The sequence below is a fragment of the Schistocerca cancellata genome, chromosome 4, assembly GCF_023864275.1.
Source record: "Schistocerca cancellata isolate TAMUIC-IGC-003103 chromosome 4, iqSchCanc2.1, whole genome shotgun sequence".
NCBI classification, from domain to species: Eukaryota; Metazoa; Arthropoda; class Insecta; order Orthoptera; family Acrididae; genus Schistocerca; species Schistocerca cancellata.
The window spans coordinates 420,253,009-420,273,584 of NC_064629.1; the positions used below are offsets into that span (position 1 = coordinate 420,253,009).

General features: G+C 36.8%; 1 protein-coding gene across 1 annotated transcript in view; it reads right to left on the reverse strand.

Annotated features, from left to right (window-relative positions):
- Positions 1-6,779: 6,779 nt before the first annotated feature.
- LOC126184230 (Bardet-Biedl syndrome 5 protein homolog) overlaps positions 6,780-20,576 on the reverse strand; it is a 34,339-nt gene continuing 20,542 nt past the window's right edge. Inside the window, exons 5-8 of the mRNA XM_049926598.1 lie at positions 18,468-18,603; positions 18,281-18,382; positions 8,046-8,152; positions 6,780-6,915 (exon numbers count right to left, since the gene is read on the reverse strand). Of these exons, the coding sequence (XP_049782555.1) occupies positions 6,780-6,915; positions 8,046-8,152; positions 18,281-18,382; positions 18,468-18,603 (481 nt within the window). The remainder of the gene's footprint in view (positions 6,916-8,045; positions 8,153-18,280; positions 18,383-18,467; positions 18,604-20,576) is intronic.

Below are 20,576 nucleotides of genomic sequence, written 5' to 3' on the forward strand. Positions count from 1 at the left end.
TCATTTGCATATCGCAGCATCTTCTTCCTGTCGGTTAAATTTCGTGTGTGTAGCACATCATCTTCGTGGTGTAGCAATTTTAATGGCCAGTAGTGTATATTACTGTTACATGATGTTCTATGCATCCCCATGTAAAAGTAAACTGTCCCCTATGTGCATTTAGCTTTATGTCAGTTTTTAGTTCAGTCATGCTTACACATTTGAAAATATTTAACTTCAATACTATATTATTAAAAATTTAATTGAATCATTCATCTAAACTGTCCCCTATGTGTGTTTAGCTTTTTGACAGTTTTTTATGCCATCATACATGTAAGCTTATGCATTGGAAAATATTTAACTTTAATACTGTTTGTATTACAATTTATAAAAAATGAAACAATCACTACACAGTTACTGTAAACCATGTCCTATATCTTTGTACACTATGCACCACAAGATGCCAGGGACAATAAATAGATAAAATCAGATCTGGATTGTTTTGGATGTGGAAGAATTGCTTGGTTTCGTTGGATTATTGTTTCATACTGCTGTTTTTCAGTCAAACAATGAAAATATTCCTCATTATTAGCAGCAGATGGAGCTGGTAGTGTTGCATTCCAATGCACAGTAAATGTGAATCGCTTTGCCATTCTACTTCAGAACTTAAATCTAAATACATAAGATAAAAGGAATGAAGATGAAGCTACAACACCAATATCAGAAATTTTCAATAAATTTGTAGCTAACTGCCAGTCAACCAACAGTATTGGTTCTCTGGCTTGTGTAGATGAGATGCTTGTAGGTTTTAGGGGAGGGTGTAACTTTATGTTACATGTAGCCAGTAAGCAATATAAGTATGGACTACAAGTTATGGTTTTAACTGATGCTAGAAATAATTATTTTTAAATGGATACATATAATGTGGAGGGGATTCCAAAGGCATAACACTTTCAAAAGAGGAAAGGAAGCTACAGAAACCAATTCAAGTGGAGGCGAGGTTGTCTTCTGCTGTGCATGGGTCAAATAGAAATATCAATGCAGATAATTGGTTTTGTTCTGTTAAGCTGGTGAAAATCCTGATGCAAAAGGAAGTAACATATGCTAGGATACTAAAAAAGAATAAATGGGAAATACCATCAGAATTTTTACCCCTCAAGAGAACAGAAGTTTATTAATGTTTCCTCAAAGGAAGTAATATTGACATCATTATGTGCAAAAGAGGGCCAAAGCTGTACTGCTTATGTCATATAACAATTTATCCCCTGCTGAAGATGAAGTTCACAAGCCAGAGATTTTTAGTTTCTACAACAATACAGGAGATTAGTGTTTAACGTCCCGTCGACAACGAGGTCATTAGAGACGGAGCGCAAGCTCGGGTGAGGGAAGGATATCGGCCGTGCCCTTTCAAAGGAACCATCCCGGCATTTGCCTGAAGCGATTTAGGGAAATCACGGAAAACCTAAATCAGGGATTGAACCGTCCTCCTCCCGAATGCAAGTCCAGTGTGCTAACCACTGCGCCACCTCGCTTGGTACACAACAACAACAACAACAACAACAACAATACAAAACGTGGAGTTGCTACTCTAGGTAAAAAAGGTAAGACTTACAGCAATGGTTGTAGGACCAGAAGAATGGTCAATGGCAATCATGTTTCAAAGTCTGAACATCAGTGCATCCAATGTGCTTATTCTTCACTTTAAATTTCTCTCTGAGAAATTTATAATTTTATAGCTCAACCAACAGTTTCTATTTTGTATAAATACGTTAGTGTTAAACATGATTTTGATTTACTACAAGTTGTAATTTCCTTCCATAATTCTTATAAACTCCCCTAATTATATATAAAATTAAGAAAAGGTGATAATAAAGAGTAATAAGACAACAGGAATAGCTATACATAATAAATTTCACTCTTTGTGTGTGGCAACGGCCTTGCCGCAGTGGATACATCGGTTCCCATGAGATCACCAAAGTTAAGAGCTGTCGGGCATGCTCGGCACTTGGATGGGTGACCATCCAGGCCGCCATGCGCTGTTGCCACTTTTCAGGGTGCACTCAGCCTCATGATGCCAATTGAGGGGCTACTCAACCGATTAGTAGCGGCTTCAGTCAAGAATACCGTCATAGCGACTGGGAGAGCGGTGTGCTGACCCCACGCCCCTCCTATCCGCATCCTCCACTGAGGATGACACGGCGGTTGGATGGTCCCGGTAGGCCACTCGTGGCCTGAAGACGGAGTGCTACTCTTTGTGTGTAATTCTGTAACAAGGCCTAACATCTGTATTTAAGGGTTAAAAAAAAAGAATAATATCTGTATCTAGTGCACTGAAATACGGTAAATAAGCTTTTGCCTGTCATGTAACACAGAGTGAAGTTTTACTAAAGAATGGCATAGGTTTGTTGCTATGGGATGTCATTTTTGCAGAGTAATTTTTTGTAAGAGAAACAAGGCAGGAATGGAACGCATAATAATGCTAGAATGAAGAAAAGTGAGGTAATAAATTGAGCAATGTGATAATGTGATGACAAAATGAGATAAAACACTAATGATTAGGCAGAATGTGATGATGTCAAAGGCAGTGACAATATAAGTAAAATGAGTAACAAAATAATAATGAGGTAATGAAGTGGTATTATATGTAGTAGTTTATGTGTAGTATTTTACATTTGAGGAAATTGTTGGGGACCATGTCTTTGTAGCAGTTTCATTTGGCAAATGCACTTATATAGTCTCTAGGTTTATAAGGAGAGAATGTAATTAAAAAGAAGACATAAAGAGATAATGAAGGGTAATTGTGTGTAATCAAACATGGTTTTATTATGATAAAACATCTAAGTCAGCTAAGGCACATAGGAGAAGTATACAGAATTCATAGCATTGTAAAGAAGAAACTGAATGAAGTATTTTGACAGGTTGTCAACTATATACTGATACATATTTTATTTTATTTGACTTTGAAATTTGCTGTTTATGTCTTTGATACCAATGGTTTCAACTAACAACCTGCAAAAGAAAAATATATTGACAATAAACCAGCATCAGCGAGCAAGGTGGTGCAGTGGTTAGCACACTGGACTTGCATTCGGAAGGAAGATGGTTCAGTCTGGCAAATGCCGGGATGTTTCATTTGAAAGGGCGTGGCTGACTTCCTTCCCCATCCTTCCCTAACCTGATGAGACCGATGATCTCATTGTTTGGTCTCTTCCACCAAATCAACCCAAAACAGCATCAACAAATGAAATGAATCAGTGGTATTTTGACACAACGAAATAATAATTTCAGACTTTGCATATTGTTTGGTAAATCCAGTAACTTTGAGCTTTGTTTCAATAGAAATGTAAGACTACAAATAGCTTCCACCCTGTTTGAATGAATTTATGCATACTTATGAAGAAGTTGTTATACCATGTTTATATTTATGAGCTGTATTTCATCCATAGCAGTATATGAATAACTTTTTTCAAGTTTAGAAGTAACATGTATTGCTTTGCTGACATTGGATACTGTGTGAACATTTACATGTATCTGAGTGCTGAAACCAAGTGGACCATGGACACTGACATGAGTGCCTGGGAAATGGACCCACAGCTTTGACCTTCGAAAAGAGAGGACATGACTCACAACAAATTCTATGTTAAGTGTTGTCATCCAGACTGTGAGTTATAAAAACAACAAAATTCCTGACAATACAGTGAAAATCGTTGCAGAAAGAGATGAATTTGCTAAAGAAATATTCAGTATGAGCTTTTGACTAATTGTCTATAAAACAGTCCCACAATTGTATATCACCTATATAATGACAGTAGCTAGGGACAGCTCTGATAGCATACATATTTGTGATGTTCTTATTGTTAGATAAACTGAATTGTCCTTATTTATTATGATTTTATTTAAGAACTGACCACCTGCCATTGATTTGTCCAGTCAGGTTCTGTCAATATCTCTCTTTATAACTCAATACATGTGGATGGGGGAGGGGAGAGTGATGAAACAGAGCATACTGGACTCTCCAATCTGCTGTTGTTGTACCCTTATTAATAATAATTACTATTTAACTTTGTTTCTCTGTAACATGTATATTTTGTGTAAAAAACAATCTGTTAGTTTAGTATGTGGTACAGATACCTTTCAGATTCATTAATCCAGTTATAGTGTCAGTTCAGCTGATAGAAAATCACTAATTAGTTTTGTTTCAAACTATGTTTATTATTAGTAATGACAACCTGAAAATTCCACTAGAGTATATTATGGGGAATATATTTAGAGCTAATAGACAGATTCAATAATGATGCACCACACACTAGAAAGACTTATTTCCAGACTTTATAGTAGCATATTTTAATTTTACTGAAACTAGTTATCGTAAATATGTAGTGTCTTTTCTTCCAGACATATCCAGAGTAACTGACACCATTTTGACCCCATGGCAACTATGAATTAAGACACATTGCAATTAACACCATTATCTGCCAGAGGCCAGTGGTGTAAATCCGTGGGGAAAGTTAAAAATTTGTGCCAGACCGGAATTCAAATCCTGGTCTCTTGCTAACTAGACAGATGTGTCAACCACTGAACCATCTTGACAAAATGGTCTCTGCAAACTGCATGAACTACCCTAGCATGTCTCCTGTCACACCAAAATTCTCATATTAACCACACGCTTATGATGTAGGGCTCCTTTCCCATTATATTCATTACTTGCAGCATTTTGTCAGTTCCCGTAAGAGTTCAAGCATGGTATGCATCTGCACTGAAGTTATCAATTGGTCGTCCGCACCTTAATTATAAATATGGTGTCTGCTCTTTCAGACACATCTATAAGAACAGAAAGGCATTACCTATAACTAAGTTGAGGAGTGCCAAAGGAACAAACACCATTATTCTTTCGGACATGTCCAAAAGAACAGACGCCACATATCTAATTAAGGTGAGGATGACCAGTGTTCAGTTCAGTGCAGATGCGCACCATGCTTGAACTCTTAGAGAATCAGCGAAAAGCTGTTCGTAGTGAGGATAATGGGTAAGGGGCACTACATCGGTAGTGTGTGGGTAAACTGAGAATTAGGGTCTGATGGAAGGCATGCTGTGACCCGATGGTGCACTTGTCAGTGCATTTGCCTAGTAAGCTGAAGACTCAATTTCAAATCCAAGTCTGGTACAAATTTCCAACTTCTTCCATTGATTTACATAAGTGCCCACTGGCAGCTAATGTTTTTTATTCATTTTAGTCTTGATTCATAGTGGCTGCACATTGAAAGTGGTGTCTGTTCTTTCAGACATTTATTAAATAACAGACACTATGTACATAATGAAGGTGAGGATGGCCAATGATAACTTCACTGTGGAAGCACATCATGTTCAATTGCTTACAGGAACTGGGAAAACTCTGTGAGTAGTGTGGACAATGGGCAAAGGTCTGATGGGAGGCATGCTAGAGTAGTCCACACAGTTACATTGATGAGTATGTCCTGATAGCACAAGAGTCAGCACATCTGCCTAATAAGTAGAAGACCCACATTCAGATCCAGCTCCAGCACAAATTATCAACTTTCGTCATTGATTTACGCCAATGCTGACTGGCAGATAACATCATTAATTCCTTTGGGTGTCGATTCATAGTGGCTGCAGGGTCAAAACGGTGTCTGTTCTTTTGGACATGTCACTGAGTAGTGTGTGGTATGTTGAGAATTCAGTTTTGATGTGAGATGTGTTACAGTGCCCATGCAATTGTGATAACCACTGTGCACAGATGGTGCAGTGGTCAACACTTCTGCCTAGTCAGCAGGAGACTCAGGTTCAAATCCTTGTTCAGCACAAATTTTCGACTTTCTCCATTGGTTTACATGAAGGCCCACTAGCAGCTAATGTCATTAATTCCTTTGCACTTCAGTTAACTTAACATATTCTTAAAGTTAAAATTCAAATGTACCTATATTTTCCATGGTAAATTTAGCATTCTTAGAGTCCAACTTTTATCACCATGCTTTTGTCACCCTGCATTTCCTGGACAAAATGACACTCATTGGTAGATAATTAATACATTATTTAAGATTTAGTAGGTTTTGACAGAAATGATTATAAACTTAAATGTGTCACCTGTGCTTCTAAGTGGGTTATTCTCAAAACAGTAACATTTTTCCATGATCTTTTGCATTTTCCTAAACCACCTCATACTTTGTAAACAGGACTACTATCATAACATATAGTCCATCTGAATTAACTAAGTCTAACAAACCTTTTTTTCAAACCAAAATGTAGTATCTGGCATCACAATATATTTATACACCAGTGTTTATATCCATGAAACACCATGACTGGCAAGCAATCGAGTAACACCTATGTAAAATATTCTTGAGTGTTCCAGTTCGTAACAGTATTCACTTAAGACATAAATGTGACTCAATATATTAGCCCTGATAAAGCATATGATTCTGTACAAATTTCTTTCCAAAATATGCATTGTTTTATTATTACACAGCCACTGTGGCCTAATGTGAATGTGTTAAAAAAGGGCTGTGACTTCATAGCTGTGCTTACTTCATTAATACCACCTTTCTGTCCAGTAAAGTGATGGTACAAACCTGCATACTACATCTGATGTGAAACAGGATCTGTTTATCATAATGTTTGTGGTAAGGAGGAGTGTGGAAAAGACAGATTACTTGAATATTTGTGTAATGTACATGGTTAGTGTAATTCCTGGAAATCAGTTACAGCTGTTCTGCAACACTTTAATTATCAAGACTCAGTAGGCTGAATGGTCAGTGGAGGAAGGCATGGTTGTGATGTGTCTGTCAGCCTCTCATTTCAGATGTATTCAGTATGACAGGTATTACTGGAAGCTGTACATTGCTACTACTTGCATGGAGCACATGAACTACGTAATATGCCACCAAATCTGGCTTTGATAAGGTGTTGTCCCTTGTATGACTACAACAATGATAAAAGAACATTTAGATTAATATTTCAGAACATTAGTTCTCTTACCTGTATATCTTACAGAACTGTTTACTTTTGGCTAATTTTATTGCTACAGGAAACTACTTCATTTTCCAGCAGCAATAATAATTAAATGGAAGACTCCCTCATCATTTGTTAAGGTTTTCATATTATGCATGTATATTCTGGGAATAGAGGAATTAGAAAAATCAATCAAGATTAAGAGAGATAGTCAGACTGAACCATTCACTGAGCCAAACCCGCAGTTGAAGAAAGCAACTCATAAATTACAACCCATAAAAGACAACAGCCCAGATTAGAATTCCAGTCCTGCTTATTGGCTTTTACCCAGAAATTTAAGTTGCTTACATATTTGCCGTGTTTATTTACAGTGATAATTCTTTAAAAGTAAATAAAGTCAAGTATGGCACTGAAAAAAAGCTGTTTCCATCTTTAAAAATAAGTGAATTTAAGTAGTGTACCAAAATAAAGCTTCCAATTTACCTGCTGCTACATTGTGAGCTACATGAATGTCTGTGCATCAACAATAGCCATAATGCTAGATGCCATTTTAAAGCTATATATTTATCAACACATCACATGTTTAACATTGTTATTATCATCAAAGTGTCAATAACAAGTTTCCATTTATTCATTCATAAACATTGAATTACATATTCACAAAAATTTATCAACAGTTTCACACAGCTTAAGGAACTTTAAAGATTACTTTGAAAAAACACATAGGAAACATACAATTCATCTGTTGGAAGCTACTAAAGGAACAGATAAATGTTTTCATACCTTACTCTAGAGACACAGAGCTGAAAAATAGATGAATTTTCAAATAACATTCATAGACAGATGCACATTTAATAATGATCTGTAACTTATGTGAAGACAAAAAATGAAAGATACCACCATTATTTGTTGTTTGAGAAACTGTATAGTGTAATTTATCATATACTGATATGTCTACATCCTTCAGCGATAAATAATTTAGATGTGTGATATGGTGGGAAAGTAACATCACTTGCACACAAATTGCTTTTTTTTAAAATCCTACAAATGGACATTCCTTAAAATGATAAAGCAGATCACACAAACTTCCTAAAACAAACGCTTGCTTCTCTTCAGTCTCTCCCATAAATCTCCATCCATATGGTTTATTGTCTTCCAAAACTTCCACAACAAAAGCTTCTCCATATTCTGTAGGTACACAATTAACCTAGAGAAGTAAATATGTATTTGTTACTTCAAATTCTGAACAGTGGGTGTGAAACATCTGACAGTTACATCACAGATTTTCACAAATAGATTTAGGAAATCAAATTATATATGAAGCAGGCATGCAATGAATGCAATGAATGCATTACAATATTGCCATTCATATAACTAGATTTACAACTTAAAATATGTCACGTAAATGCCAGGAACTTCATGCTGTCAGTAAGATAAAAAATACACTGTTACTACAACTGTCTCTTAGTGAGTGATAGTGGATTACTTAATTCCTCCATCAGGGGCTATTTACATCTACATAGAGCCTCTGCAAGCCAACCTAAGGTGTGTGACAGAGGGTATCCTGTAAGACTTCTTGTCATTTCACCTGTTACATTCGCAAACAGAGGGTGGGAAAAATGACTGTCTGTGCACCTCCGTATGAGCTCTAATTTCTTGTATCTCATCTTCATGGTCCTTAAGTGTGATGTATGTTGGCAGCAGCAGAATCCTTTTGCAGTCAGCTTCAAATACTGTTTCTCCTAACTTTCTCAATAGTGCTTTACAAAGAGAATGTCATCTTCCATCCAGGGATTCCCATTTCAGTTCCCAAAGCATCTCCATAACACTTATGATTTTTTTTTAATTTTTAAATTTTTTTATTTAACCTACTGGTAATGAATCTAGCAGCCCTCCTCTGAATTGATTCAATGTCTTCCTTGAATCCAACTTGGTACGGATCCCAAAAGACTTGAGCAGTACGCAAGAAGAGATGGCACCAGCTTCCTGTATGTGGTCTCCTTTACAGGTGACCCACTCTTTCCTAAAATTCTCCCAATACACTTAAGTCAACCATTTGCCTTCCCTACCACAGTTTTACATGCTTGTTGCACATTATATCACTTTTTAATGTTATGCCTCGATATTTAAATGACTTGACTGTGTCAGGCTGGAAACTATTAATACTGTATCTGAACATTATAGGTTTTTTCTTCCAACTCATCTGCATTAACTTACATTGTTCCACATTTAGGGCTAGCTGCCATTCATCAAACCAACTGGAAATTTTGTCTAAGTCATCTTGTGTCTTTCTGTAGTCACTCAACTTCGACACCTTACTGTACACCATGGCATCATCAGCAAAGAACCACAGACTGCTGTCCACCCAGTCTACCAAATCATTTGTGTACATAGAGAACAACAGTGGCCCTAAACTTCGGGAAATTCCTCAATAATAGGAGACTGTAAAAACACATTGCTTCATAATGGAAATAATCTGTGTTGATGTAAAGGAACTTACGAAAGTTTCACAGGAAGACAGGAACACTGAAAAGAACATTGTTATGCAGAGTGTAAATGGATTATTGGAGACAAGATCATGTAGAAAGTAATGGGAATCTACCACATTACATTCCCAAGCAGTACATGGTATGTCTCTCCATGTGAAAGATTCCAGCGTTAAAACTTCCCCTCATTCGGATCTCTGGGAGGGGAACACATTGAGAGTAAAGGAAGAAAAGGACAGTGAAGGAAGGAAAGATAAGGACTGGAACATGGAATGTGAGGACACTACTGCAAGCAGGAAAGCTAGAGAATGCAAAGCAGGAGATGAGAAGGAACAAATTAGATGCCCTTGGTTTGTGTGAAATGAGATGGGGAGAGAATAGGGAAAGTGGAGATTATAAGCTCTTTTACTCAGGGGAAATCAAGAGTGGTGAAAACAGAGTAGGAATATTGATAGGGCAAAAGCTGAAAAATAAGGGAAAGAAGGTACAATATATTGATGGAAGACTGATGCTGCTACGACTGAAGGGTAGATAAAAAGATTATATTAATACAGTTATATATGCCAACAAGCCAGCATATAGATAAGGAAGTTGAAGAATATTACGAGAAAATACAAGAACTCATCGAAAAAGAAAATAGAAATTAGATTAGATTAGATTAGATTAATACTTGTTCCATAGATTATGAATACGATGCTTCGTAATGATGTGGAACATGTCAGGTTAATAAAAGATGTCTGTACAAGATATTACATAACACAAAATATTGCATGACACTAATGTTTAAGTTTTTTTCCCTTAATTTATATCTACAAATTCAGCCAATGAGTAGAAGGAGTTGTCATCTAGAAATTCTTTTAATTTATTTTTAAATAATAGTTGGCTATCTGTCAGGCTTTTGATGCTGTTTGGTAGGTGACCAAAGACTTTTGTGGCAGCATAATTTACCCCTTTCTGTGCCAAAGTCAGATTTAACCCAGCATAGTGATGATCATCCTTGCTCCTAGTGTTATACCTATGCCCACTGCTATTACTTTTCAACTGGGTTGGATTATTAACAACAAATTTCATAAGTGTATATATATACTGTGAGGTTACTGTGAGGATCCCTAGATTCTTAAATAGATGTCTGCAGGATGACCGTGGATGGGCTCCAGCAATTATTCTGATTACACGTTTTTGAGCAATGAATACTTTTCTACTCAACGATGAATTACCCCAGAATATGATGCCATAAAAAAGCATTGAATGAAAGTAGGCATAGTAAGCTAATTTACTGAGATTCTTATCACCAAAATTTGCAATAACCCTAATAGCATACGTAGCTGAACTCAGACGTTTCAGCAGACCATCAATGTGTTGGTTCCAGTTTAACCTCTCATCAATGGACACACCTAAAAATTTTGAAAATTCTACCTTATGCCGGCATTTTCATCATGGGGGACTGGAATACAGTGGTAGGTGAAGGAAGAGATGAAGATACAGTAGGAAAATTTGGATTAGGAATAAGAAATGAGAGAGGTGAACGACTAATTAGTTTCTGTAAAGAAAATTCATTAGCAGTGGGTAACACTTTACTTGAAGAACATAAAAGGAGACATTTCACATGTATATCAAATTTGAATAAGGAAAGATATCAGTTGGACTACATCGTGATACAAAAAAGTTTAGGAACGGTTTGAAGAATGCCAAAGCTTATTCAGGAATGGATATAAATTCAGACCACAACCTAGTAGTGAGAGAAATGCAAGTGAAGTTAAAAAAGTCTGGAGAGGTAAAGCAAAAGAAAGACTAAACATAGAAAGACTCAAAGAGGTAGATAGGGCATCAGATTTGGAAAACAGATTTATGGAAAAATGGGACAGAGGTAGTGTTGATGAAAGTGTTAATAACAAATGGATAAAAATCATGGAAGGAGTCATGGAATCTGCCAAAGAAGTACTAGGAATTAGAGCATCCCAAAGTACCAGGAAAGCATGGATAACAGAAAACATGTTGGAAAAGATGGAAGAGCGGAGAAATTGGAAAAACGTAGAAACTGAAGAAGCAAGGGAAAAATGAATCAACAGAAATGCGACGAAATAAGAGTAAAGGGAGAAAGAGGGAACGTATGAAATGATGTATAGACTGGGTAGTGAGATAGTTTTTGAATGTAAAATAAAGAGGAAAAACATGGAAATAGAAAGATCTGATGGTACTCAAGCAGAAGAACCACAGGAGGTTTTCAACAGATGGCTAGAATATATTGAATGTCTGTATAAGGGGAATGAAATACAAAGTAAAATTAAGGTTGAAGAGGAGCAATATGTGCCAGAAGATGAAACAGAAGTAGAAAAGGTGCTGTAGGGGATCAAGAACAGGAAGGCATGTGGAATTGATGATTTGCCAGCAGAACTGTTGAAGGGTCTGGGAAATGAGGTAAGAAAAGAAATAGTCTTTCTCTGTAATGAGATATATGGCAAACGGGAATGGCCTGAGGACTTCCTTGCGACAGTTATGACACCAATAGAGAAGAAGAGAAACAATAAAAAATGTGAAGAGGATAGGACCATCAGTCTGATGTCTCATGCAGCTAAAGTCTTTCTGAGGGTGTTGATTAGAAGGCTATATGGCAAGCTGCATAGAGGGATTGCAGAGGAGTAGTTTGGATTTAGAAGAGGAAAAGGAACAAGAGATGCTATTGGCCTGGGGGAAATTGGCAGAGTTCAGTGGAACAAGCTGATGGACATTTTGAAGAGGAAAGGAGTAGATTGGAAAGAGAGACAACTGATACAGAATCTATATTTACACCAGAAAGTAATGATAACAGTTGGAAAAGAAATGTCAGGAGGGAGCAGCATTAGAAGAGGTGTTAGACAAGGTTTCTGACTAGGCTTAGATGGGAAAAGAGGAATATGTATTGGTGGAAAGAGAATAGAATGTATAAGATTTGCTGATGACATGGTATTAGTGGCAGAAAGTGAGCGGACAGTGAATAACATACTGAAAGATCTGAATGAAGCTTGTGTGGAATATGGGATGCAAATAAACACAGCAAAAACAAAGAGTATGGTCATCAGTACAAGATGCAGACTGTCCAATATTAAAATAGGACAATCTGCCATCAGCCAAGTAAGTGCGTTTAAATATCTTGAAAGCACAATAACTGAAGATTTGAGATGTCACCAGGAGGTGAAAACTCGAATTGCCATAGCGAAGGAGGAATTCAACAGAAAGAGGAGACTCTTATGTGGCAAATTAGATAAAGGTCTGAGGAAAAGGCTTGGCAAATGTTTTGTCGGGAGTGTGGCACTAAATGGGGCAGAAACATGGGCACTGAGACAAGAGGACGAAAAAAGATTAGAAGCATTTGGGATGTGGAGGAGAATGGAGAGAATAAGCTGGATTGAAAGAGTGATTAATGAAGTAGTATTGGAAAGGGTTCATGAGAAAAGATGTATGCTGAAGGTTGTAAGAGAAAGGAAAAAGAACTGGTTGGGACATTCATTGAGAAGGGAGTGCTTGCTAGCAGATGCTTTGGAAGGATTGGTTTGTGGGAGAAGACTGAGAGGGAGAAAGAGTTACAAGATGATAGATGACATAAAGGGAAGAGAAAATTATGCAGGCCTGAAGATGATGACAGAAGACACTACCATGTGAAAACCAGCCTTTTGGCAGAACACTGATGATGATGATGATGATGGGGACAACAGTTTCAGTTACAGTAAGCTATGATATAACAGTGTTGACAGAACATGTAACTTTTGGTTCATTCTGCTTAAACTCCATTCCTATATTTAAAGGCTGGTGAACTAGTTCAGGTGACACTACTAGGGCATAGTAGCACAAGACACAAAAGTCAGGTAAAATCTAAAATAAAAATCAAGTATGGAGGAGGAGTATTTGTGTTTGTCACTAATATCAAGTACTAGCCACATCTTTTTTTTCTTTTTATACACATCAGTTACACACTTTGAATGTTCGATAGTCTCCCGTTAGCAAGAAGTCTTTTCCTTCTAAAATATTTTAACAGCATGCACTTAAACACTTCAATGGGGTCATTTTTTAGCAATGAACTTTGAATTGGTTAAGGCCATGATCCATCAGTTAAGCCGTGATCTATTGCTATGATTTGGTACATGTCGGTAAGTTTTCACATATGATACACTTTCTCAGTGAAAAGCATAAAAGGCCTCAGAAAACATGTGGAGCACCCAAAATGGAAAGAGGAAACAAAATGTGACTTCATGGGTTGAGAGATTATGTGATGTTATTAGACTGATCAAAGAACTGAGTCAAATTGACAAAGAACTAGGCATTATGAACATACTTACCACTATAAAATTGCACCTACTCTGGCCTGGATGTATACCTCGATTCCGTTGGGAAGGGTGCAAGAATGCTGTTGTATCCTCTCCCCAAGCAAGATGGCCCACAGCTTTTGTAACTGATCATTGGTATCCTGGATACTGGAACTGGGACAAAGCTGAACACATATTTGACTGGGGATGGATCTTGAATCTCACTGGCCATGCAGTACCTCAACATTGTGCAGATAGTTCATGAAGATGCATACAATGTGTGGATGAGCACTGACCTCTTGAAAAATAGCACCACAATACTGTCACATCAAAAGTAACATATGATGCAGGATGTCCACCATGATGCACTGTTGTGGCACTAAGATTTCCCTCAATCTCTATCATCCATGACCTGAAGCCATACCACATAGCTCCCCACGCTATGAGATGAAGAGTAAAGCTACTCTACCCCTCCAAGAAATTGGAAAAATGGAGCTTCTCACATTGTAACTGAAATACTCCCTGATGATGATCATTCACAGTAGTGCAAAAATGCAATTAATCATTGAACATAATGTGACACCATTAATTAACAGTCCATGCTTTCCAGTCACCAGAGCACTTGTAATTCAGCTTTTTTTGTGGTATGAACAGCCATCTATGCTAGGACTGGTAATTCCCTTGTACATGTACAGACAGACTCCAGTCATAAGTACAGGATGTCACGGAATGTTGTCCTTGGATGGCAGGGGCAGATAATGTCCTCAAGTGAGTAGGACTTCAGTTTGTGTTTGAAACACTTTTATTATTTGTTATCTTCATGATATTATTGGGTCAGTGAACAGAGATATTTATGGCTGAAATCTCATTCTTTTCTGTGCCATAGTAAGGCTCAATGAAGGAAAGTGTAAGTAATCTGTTCTTCTAGCACTGTATTTATAATTGTTAGAGTTATTTTCAAATAGTTAGTCCTTGTACATAATAAACGTCTTCATAGGTGAATAAATATATTGGAAAGCTGTTGTCAGTATGACAAAGTGGTTGCCTAACATCATCCTCATTCTAGGTAGTACTTTTTCCACCATCAACAACTTATCCCTCTCCTTCATAAGGAAGGAACTAACAGTGGATAGTGTTGTGTACTTCTACTTTTATAAAAGAGTGAATATTAACAAAACTGACAAACTGCCGGGATGGATTCCTGATTGGAAATGGAGGAAGAAAAGTTCTATGAACATATGTCTGGAATTTTTTTCCTCCATTTCCAGTTAGGAGTCTATCTCTGCAGTATAATACTAGTTTATAAACAATCATCCTGTTTGTGTCCTTCTGCAGTACTCAATATGTGACCTGTACAAAATATATACTTGCCAGCAATTCTACCTAGAAAAATTTCATAGTTTTCTTTAGAGAATTTTCCTCTTGATACATTCAAACCTGAACAGCCATCTGTAAGAAGTTCTGGAGCTGACTCCTACCTTAAAATGTGTGTCTTTGCAGTAAATACCTACTTCTTTAGTGAAGAGTGATCCCAAACTAACTGCTCACTTAATTTCCATGGGAATTAAACAAACCATGTGTGAGCACTGTGGAAATGGACACTATGAGATATGGAAGTTTGGATGGGTCCAGGAGGCATACACAGATAGTGGCAGGAAAATAGGAAATACAAAACAACACTATAACATTTTCACTCCTCGTTCTGGTATCATCCAAAATGAAAAGTAGTAGGTCTTGAAATTGATACTTGTGATAGATTTGTAGAGTTTACTCCTCATGCACAAAAAGCAGTTTCATTGTGAACAATTGCTGTGGTTATCAATTAGAAAACCAATGTCAAACAATGTGCCTCATCCCCTCATCCCGTATTATTTCCATTTCTCTATTAGGAGAGTATGAAACAAATACCATTGTCATGTCACACAAATGAACAGTATAGTATAATTCACAAATTGAAAAATTCTGTGGAAGCCTCTATTAAAATCCTAATTGAGGCTTAGTATCTTACTTTGTGAAAGGTGCATTAATCTTCTTGTATACCTAATTTTCTAGTACCTTTAATAAAATGTAATGAGTGACAGTGGCTGTTGTTTGTTGGTATCTGACTTACTAACTTTTTCTATCAACTGCTCTGCAAATAGTATGTTTTAGCCTGTATGCTTGCATGTCTTGAGGATATTTCTATCTCCCCCCAGCTTCAACAAGATATCTTCATGTGACATTAATGTTGACTTACTCCACAAGCGACTACTCTCCAGTGTACATGGTCCAGATAGTTATTGTAATCACTCTCTAAAACGATGTCACCAAGATTTATGTTGATAAGAGCAACCTTAATGTTACTAGTTACTGACTCAGTGGGATCTTATGGGAAAAAAAAACCATATTATGTTTGCTACACCACATGGTAATTACTATGAGATTCATTTCCCCGTAAATGATTGATTTAGCTTAATGTCTGGTATGTATGGACTCAAAGAATGTAGACAGAAGCTACTATATAATTTTTCTTCCTCTCAAAAATAAATACCTGCAGTCAGAGAAATAAAAAGGTAAAAAAGGTATATGCTGATCACTACAGTAGTATTGTGTGGCATGACTTTTTAATTTTCTTCTATATTTAAGGGATTTCAAATGTTTTATTATATATGTGAGCAAGTCATTAAAGGCTCTTTCAAGTGAGTGCAGGACTCGGCCCTGAATTTTTGTATAATTTGTATAACTTACAAAATGAATGGTTATAATAGAAGGAAACATTCCACGAAGGAAAAATATACCTAAAAACAAAGATGATGTGACTTACCAAATGAAAGTGCTGGCAGGTCGACAGACACACAAACGAACACAAACATACACACAAAATTCAAGCTTTCACAACAAACTGTTGCCTCATCAGGAAAGAGGGAAGGAGAGGGAAAGACAAAAGGATGTGGGTTTTAAGGGAGAGGGTAAGGAGTCATTCCAGTCCCGGGAGCGGAAAGACTTACCTTAGGGGGAAAAAAGGACGGGTATACACTCGCACACACACACACATATCCATCCACACATATACAGACACAAGCAGACCTTTAAATAGGTCTGCTTGTGTCTGTATATGTGTGGATGGATATGTGTGTGTGTGCTAGTGTATATCCGTCCCTTTTTCCCCCTAAGGTAAGTCTTTCCGCTCCCAGGACTGGAATGACTCCTTACCCTCTCCCTTAAAACCCACATCCTTTCATCTTTCCCTCTCCTTCCCTCTTTCCTTACAAAATGAATGAGTATATTAGAATTAATTTAGCACTTTCTCTTCCTCTTAGTGCAAAAATTTATTATATATTAAGAATCCTTACTGGTCACTTAATTTCCATGGGAATTTAACAAACCGTATGTGAGCACTGTGGAATTGGACACTAGGAGATATGGAAGTTTGGATGAGTCCAGGAGACATGCACAGATAGCCAAAATGGTTAAGGTGACCATTCATGATAAGCAGGAAATTCATGTTGAAGTCCCTGTCCGTCACAAATTTCATGTGTCTGTAGTAAACCATATAGCTGATGTAATATAATATTCAAAATCTGTTCATACATTTCATAATTTGGTATGACTGTAGATCAGATATGTCTGCAAGTATGAAGTACATTTGCATCAAACTATACAGACATGATCAAATACATACACTGCACTAACTGCAAGAGATAAGTGTTTCTCATTAGCTCATTTATAAATACCAAATGATACCATGCAGTGGTAAGATACTGCACTTGTATTTGGGGAGTGGTGTGTGTGTGTGTGTGTGGTGTGTGGTGTGTGTGTGTGTGTGTGTGTGTGTGTGTGTGTGTGTGTGTGTGTGTGTGTGTGTGTGGGCAGGGGGGGGGGGGGGATCAGTTTAATTCAACATCTCACCATTCAGATGTGGGTTTCCCTTGGTTCCCCACACTGCTTAAGGCAAATGACAAGCTGATGTCTTTGAAAAAGACACATCTGTATTCATGGAATACATGAAATGTATTGGCACTTCATAACTTGGAATAACACAGGCACTTCAATACAATACATATGTATTCTTCCACAATGATTTCCCAGTTTGAACTAGTACTTCATCTCTAACAGAACTGTCAGCAACAGAAAATTTAAATTTAATCTTACTTCCTCTAATTTATATATCACTTTCACCATCATCTTGGCTATATCTGGAATTATGACTTATGGCTCTTCATCTAAAACCCCATATTAGGAGCAAACAATACAGTTTACATTAAGTCTTTTAATGTCATAGATGAGTCATTTGTGTATTCCAACATTTTTAGTGACCTAAGTACCAAACCCTAAGGGAAGCGTCAAAATATGCTCCTTGAAACAGTATCTTCTTCCTTCTGAGCAACATTTATTATTACGAAAATTTAAATGTCTAAATTAATATTTGCTCTAAGGTTTAAACAACCACAAAATGAGTATACATATGTACAGTACCCTTGAGCTAGTAAAAACTGCCTGATTGTTAACAAATCATTTACTGGAAAGACTTACAGTTAAAAGTAACTTTTTTTATTATGCTGTTATAAAAACTGTACGTGACATACTTACCTTCTCAACACACAGAAATGGCACGGATAAATTGTTTGTTTCATTTTCATAGGCAAACCAAACAGCTCGAATATTTGTCAGCATAAATGTACCAAGTGGTCTCTGGAAAAGGGATTATAGCTGATTAAATTATTGTTATAATGTTCCTGAAATAGATAGTAGTCATCATATTCTATACATGTAGTACCTCAACATAATTCAAGTTCCACACCCCATCCACACAAGAAATAATTTCCTCAGATGGCAAAACGTTTAGTTGTCTGTCTTCAATGAGGTCACAGTTAATCAGAACGTCATGGTATGATCTTGTAGAAGTGTATGCCCTGCAATTTTGAGTTATTCTGGAGCATGGGTACAAAAATTTACCATACATTTACTAGTATAACTGTAGAATATTATGTTAATAATTACAATAACTAGATCTTTACAGTACTACATAATTGTAAATGCACACACTTGATAAAGATAGGCTACTTTCCCCACAGTGTCCACATAAATAATAGGAAACACAGGTACATACAGTGTCTGTATGAATATGAGGAAAAACAAGTGAATATTTTTCTACCACTATAGATACACACTTATCAAACATAATTTATTTCGCCTAAGAAATATCTAGTAATATAGCATACCAATATAGCACAGAAAGATGGTTGATTGCTGAACTAAACACATATGACCCAGTGACTCTGCAAACACACTACAAACCTAATCATAAAAGCTTAGACAGGAATCCACAAAAAACACAAGGTCACACAATGCTTTCCCCATTATCAGCTAAAATAAATTGTTTCATGGGAGTTCTGCTCTCATATCAAAACAAAGAAAAATGTTAAAAATTGGGATGCAGCAATTCATAAAGAATGCACACTTCATGATGGGGTTCCTCTTGGCAGTGTATGAAACTAGGCATTGACACATAGTCTCATATACTGAGATGCATCAGGGTTACATGACCTAGTTACGTGAGGTGTACTAGATACTGAGAGCCATTCTTAATCTAAGAGGTAACAACTCAGTGACCATAACTGGTACTTTCATTCATGAGACAAGTGCATGCAGAATTTTAGTGTACTGTTTGTGAGCTTGGTGATGATGAGAGAAAAGTAAGAGAGGATAACAGCTACCAACAATCCCATCCAGTAGCACCAGATCAGTTTCCCCATGCAACAAAGTCTTCACCATCAACAATGTCATATACCCTCACCCATCAGAAACAACTGACTCTTTCCCTAAACACCATGGTGAGAGGCTCAAAGGAAACTAAAAGTTGCATTACTTTCAGATTCCTTGTCTGCTTTGTTTATTTCCCAAATTTCTATGAACATATTTCTTAACAAACATATTTCTACTTCCATTATTGACAGAAGATGAATTTCACTTACATATTATTTGCTCTGGAGCCATCAAGCTCAGCAGTCAAGGCAGTAAATGTGTTGAAAAGTGGAAACCTGAAGATGGAGTCAGAGGAATAATGTGGAACAGACACTGGTATTCCAGACATGTTCATCCATATAAAACTATAACATTGATTGCTTGATAATGCTTACTGTTTGAAAAACAAGTTAAAATGTCTCGAAACTGCTACAACAGTAATATCACAAGCATTAGTCTTTCTTTTTGTTAGTAACATCTTGCTCAATCCTGTATTTTCATTGTGTACATTTATAAAGCTCAATAAGGAATAATACACCTAATATGTGTTATGGCTCTCAATGTTCCACCATTCTTAATTGGGGAAGGGGGGCAGTGGTGAGGTGGGGTAAAGTCAACCATTTGGATAGACAAATGGGGAAGCAGGAAGGGCATAATGAAAGGCCGCAGTATCTTAGTGATCTTAATATAAACAGAAATGAAATCTTATATGTGCATTGGTTGTTACTGAAATATGATTGTATAATATAACATTACTTTGTGTATGAGCAGTTAAATTTGCTGGAAATATTAAAACAGCACTCCACAGCAAATCCTTGTCAACATATGCCTCTAATTATTCCTGAAGTCTTTTAAAGCAGCAACAGGAACAGTCATTGCTTTTGTCCTGGGTCTAAAATTTTCCCCACTTGCCTGTAAAGTGTGCACTCCTGTGTGATGATACATTTTTAGCTGCATCTTTTACAAATGAAGCCCAAAAAGTTGTTATGTGGTACAAAAGTCTTACCTTTTCCAAGAATATGTGCTAGCCCTTATATAGCCATTGTAACTCCACTGCTAAATTATCTGGCTCAATTTTTGCATGTCACATGTGGTCAGTGCAGCTGTGCATAGTGTTAAAGCAGAGAATAGTAGTGGGTAG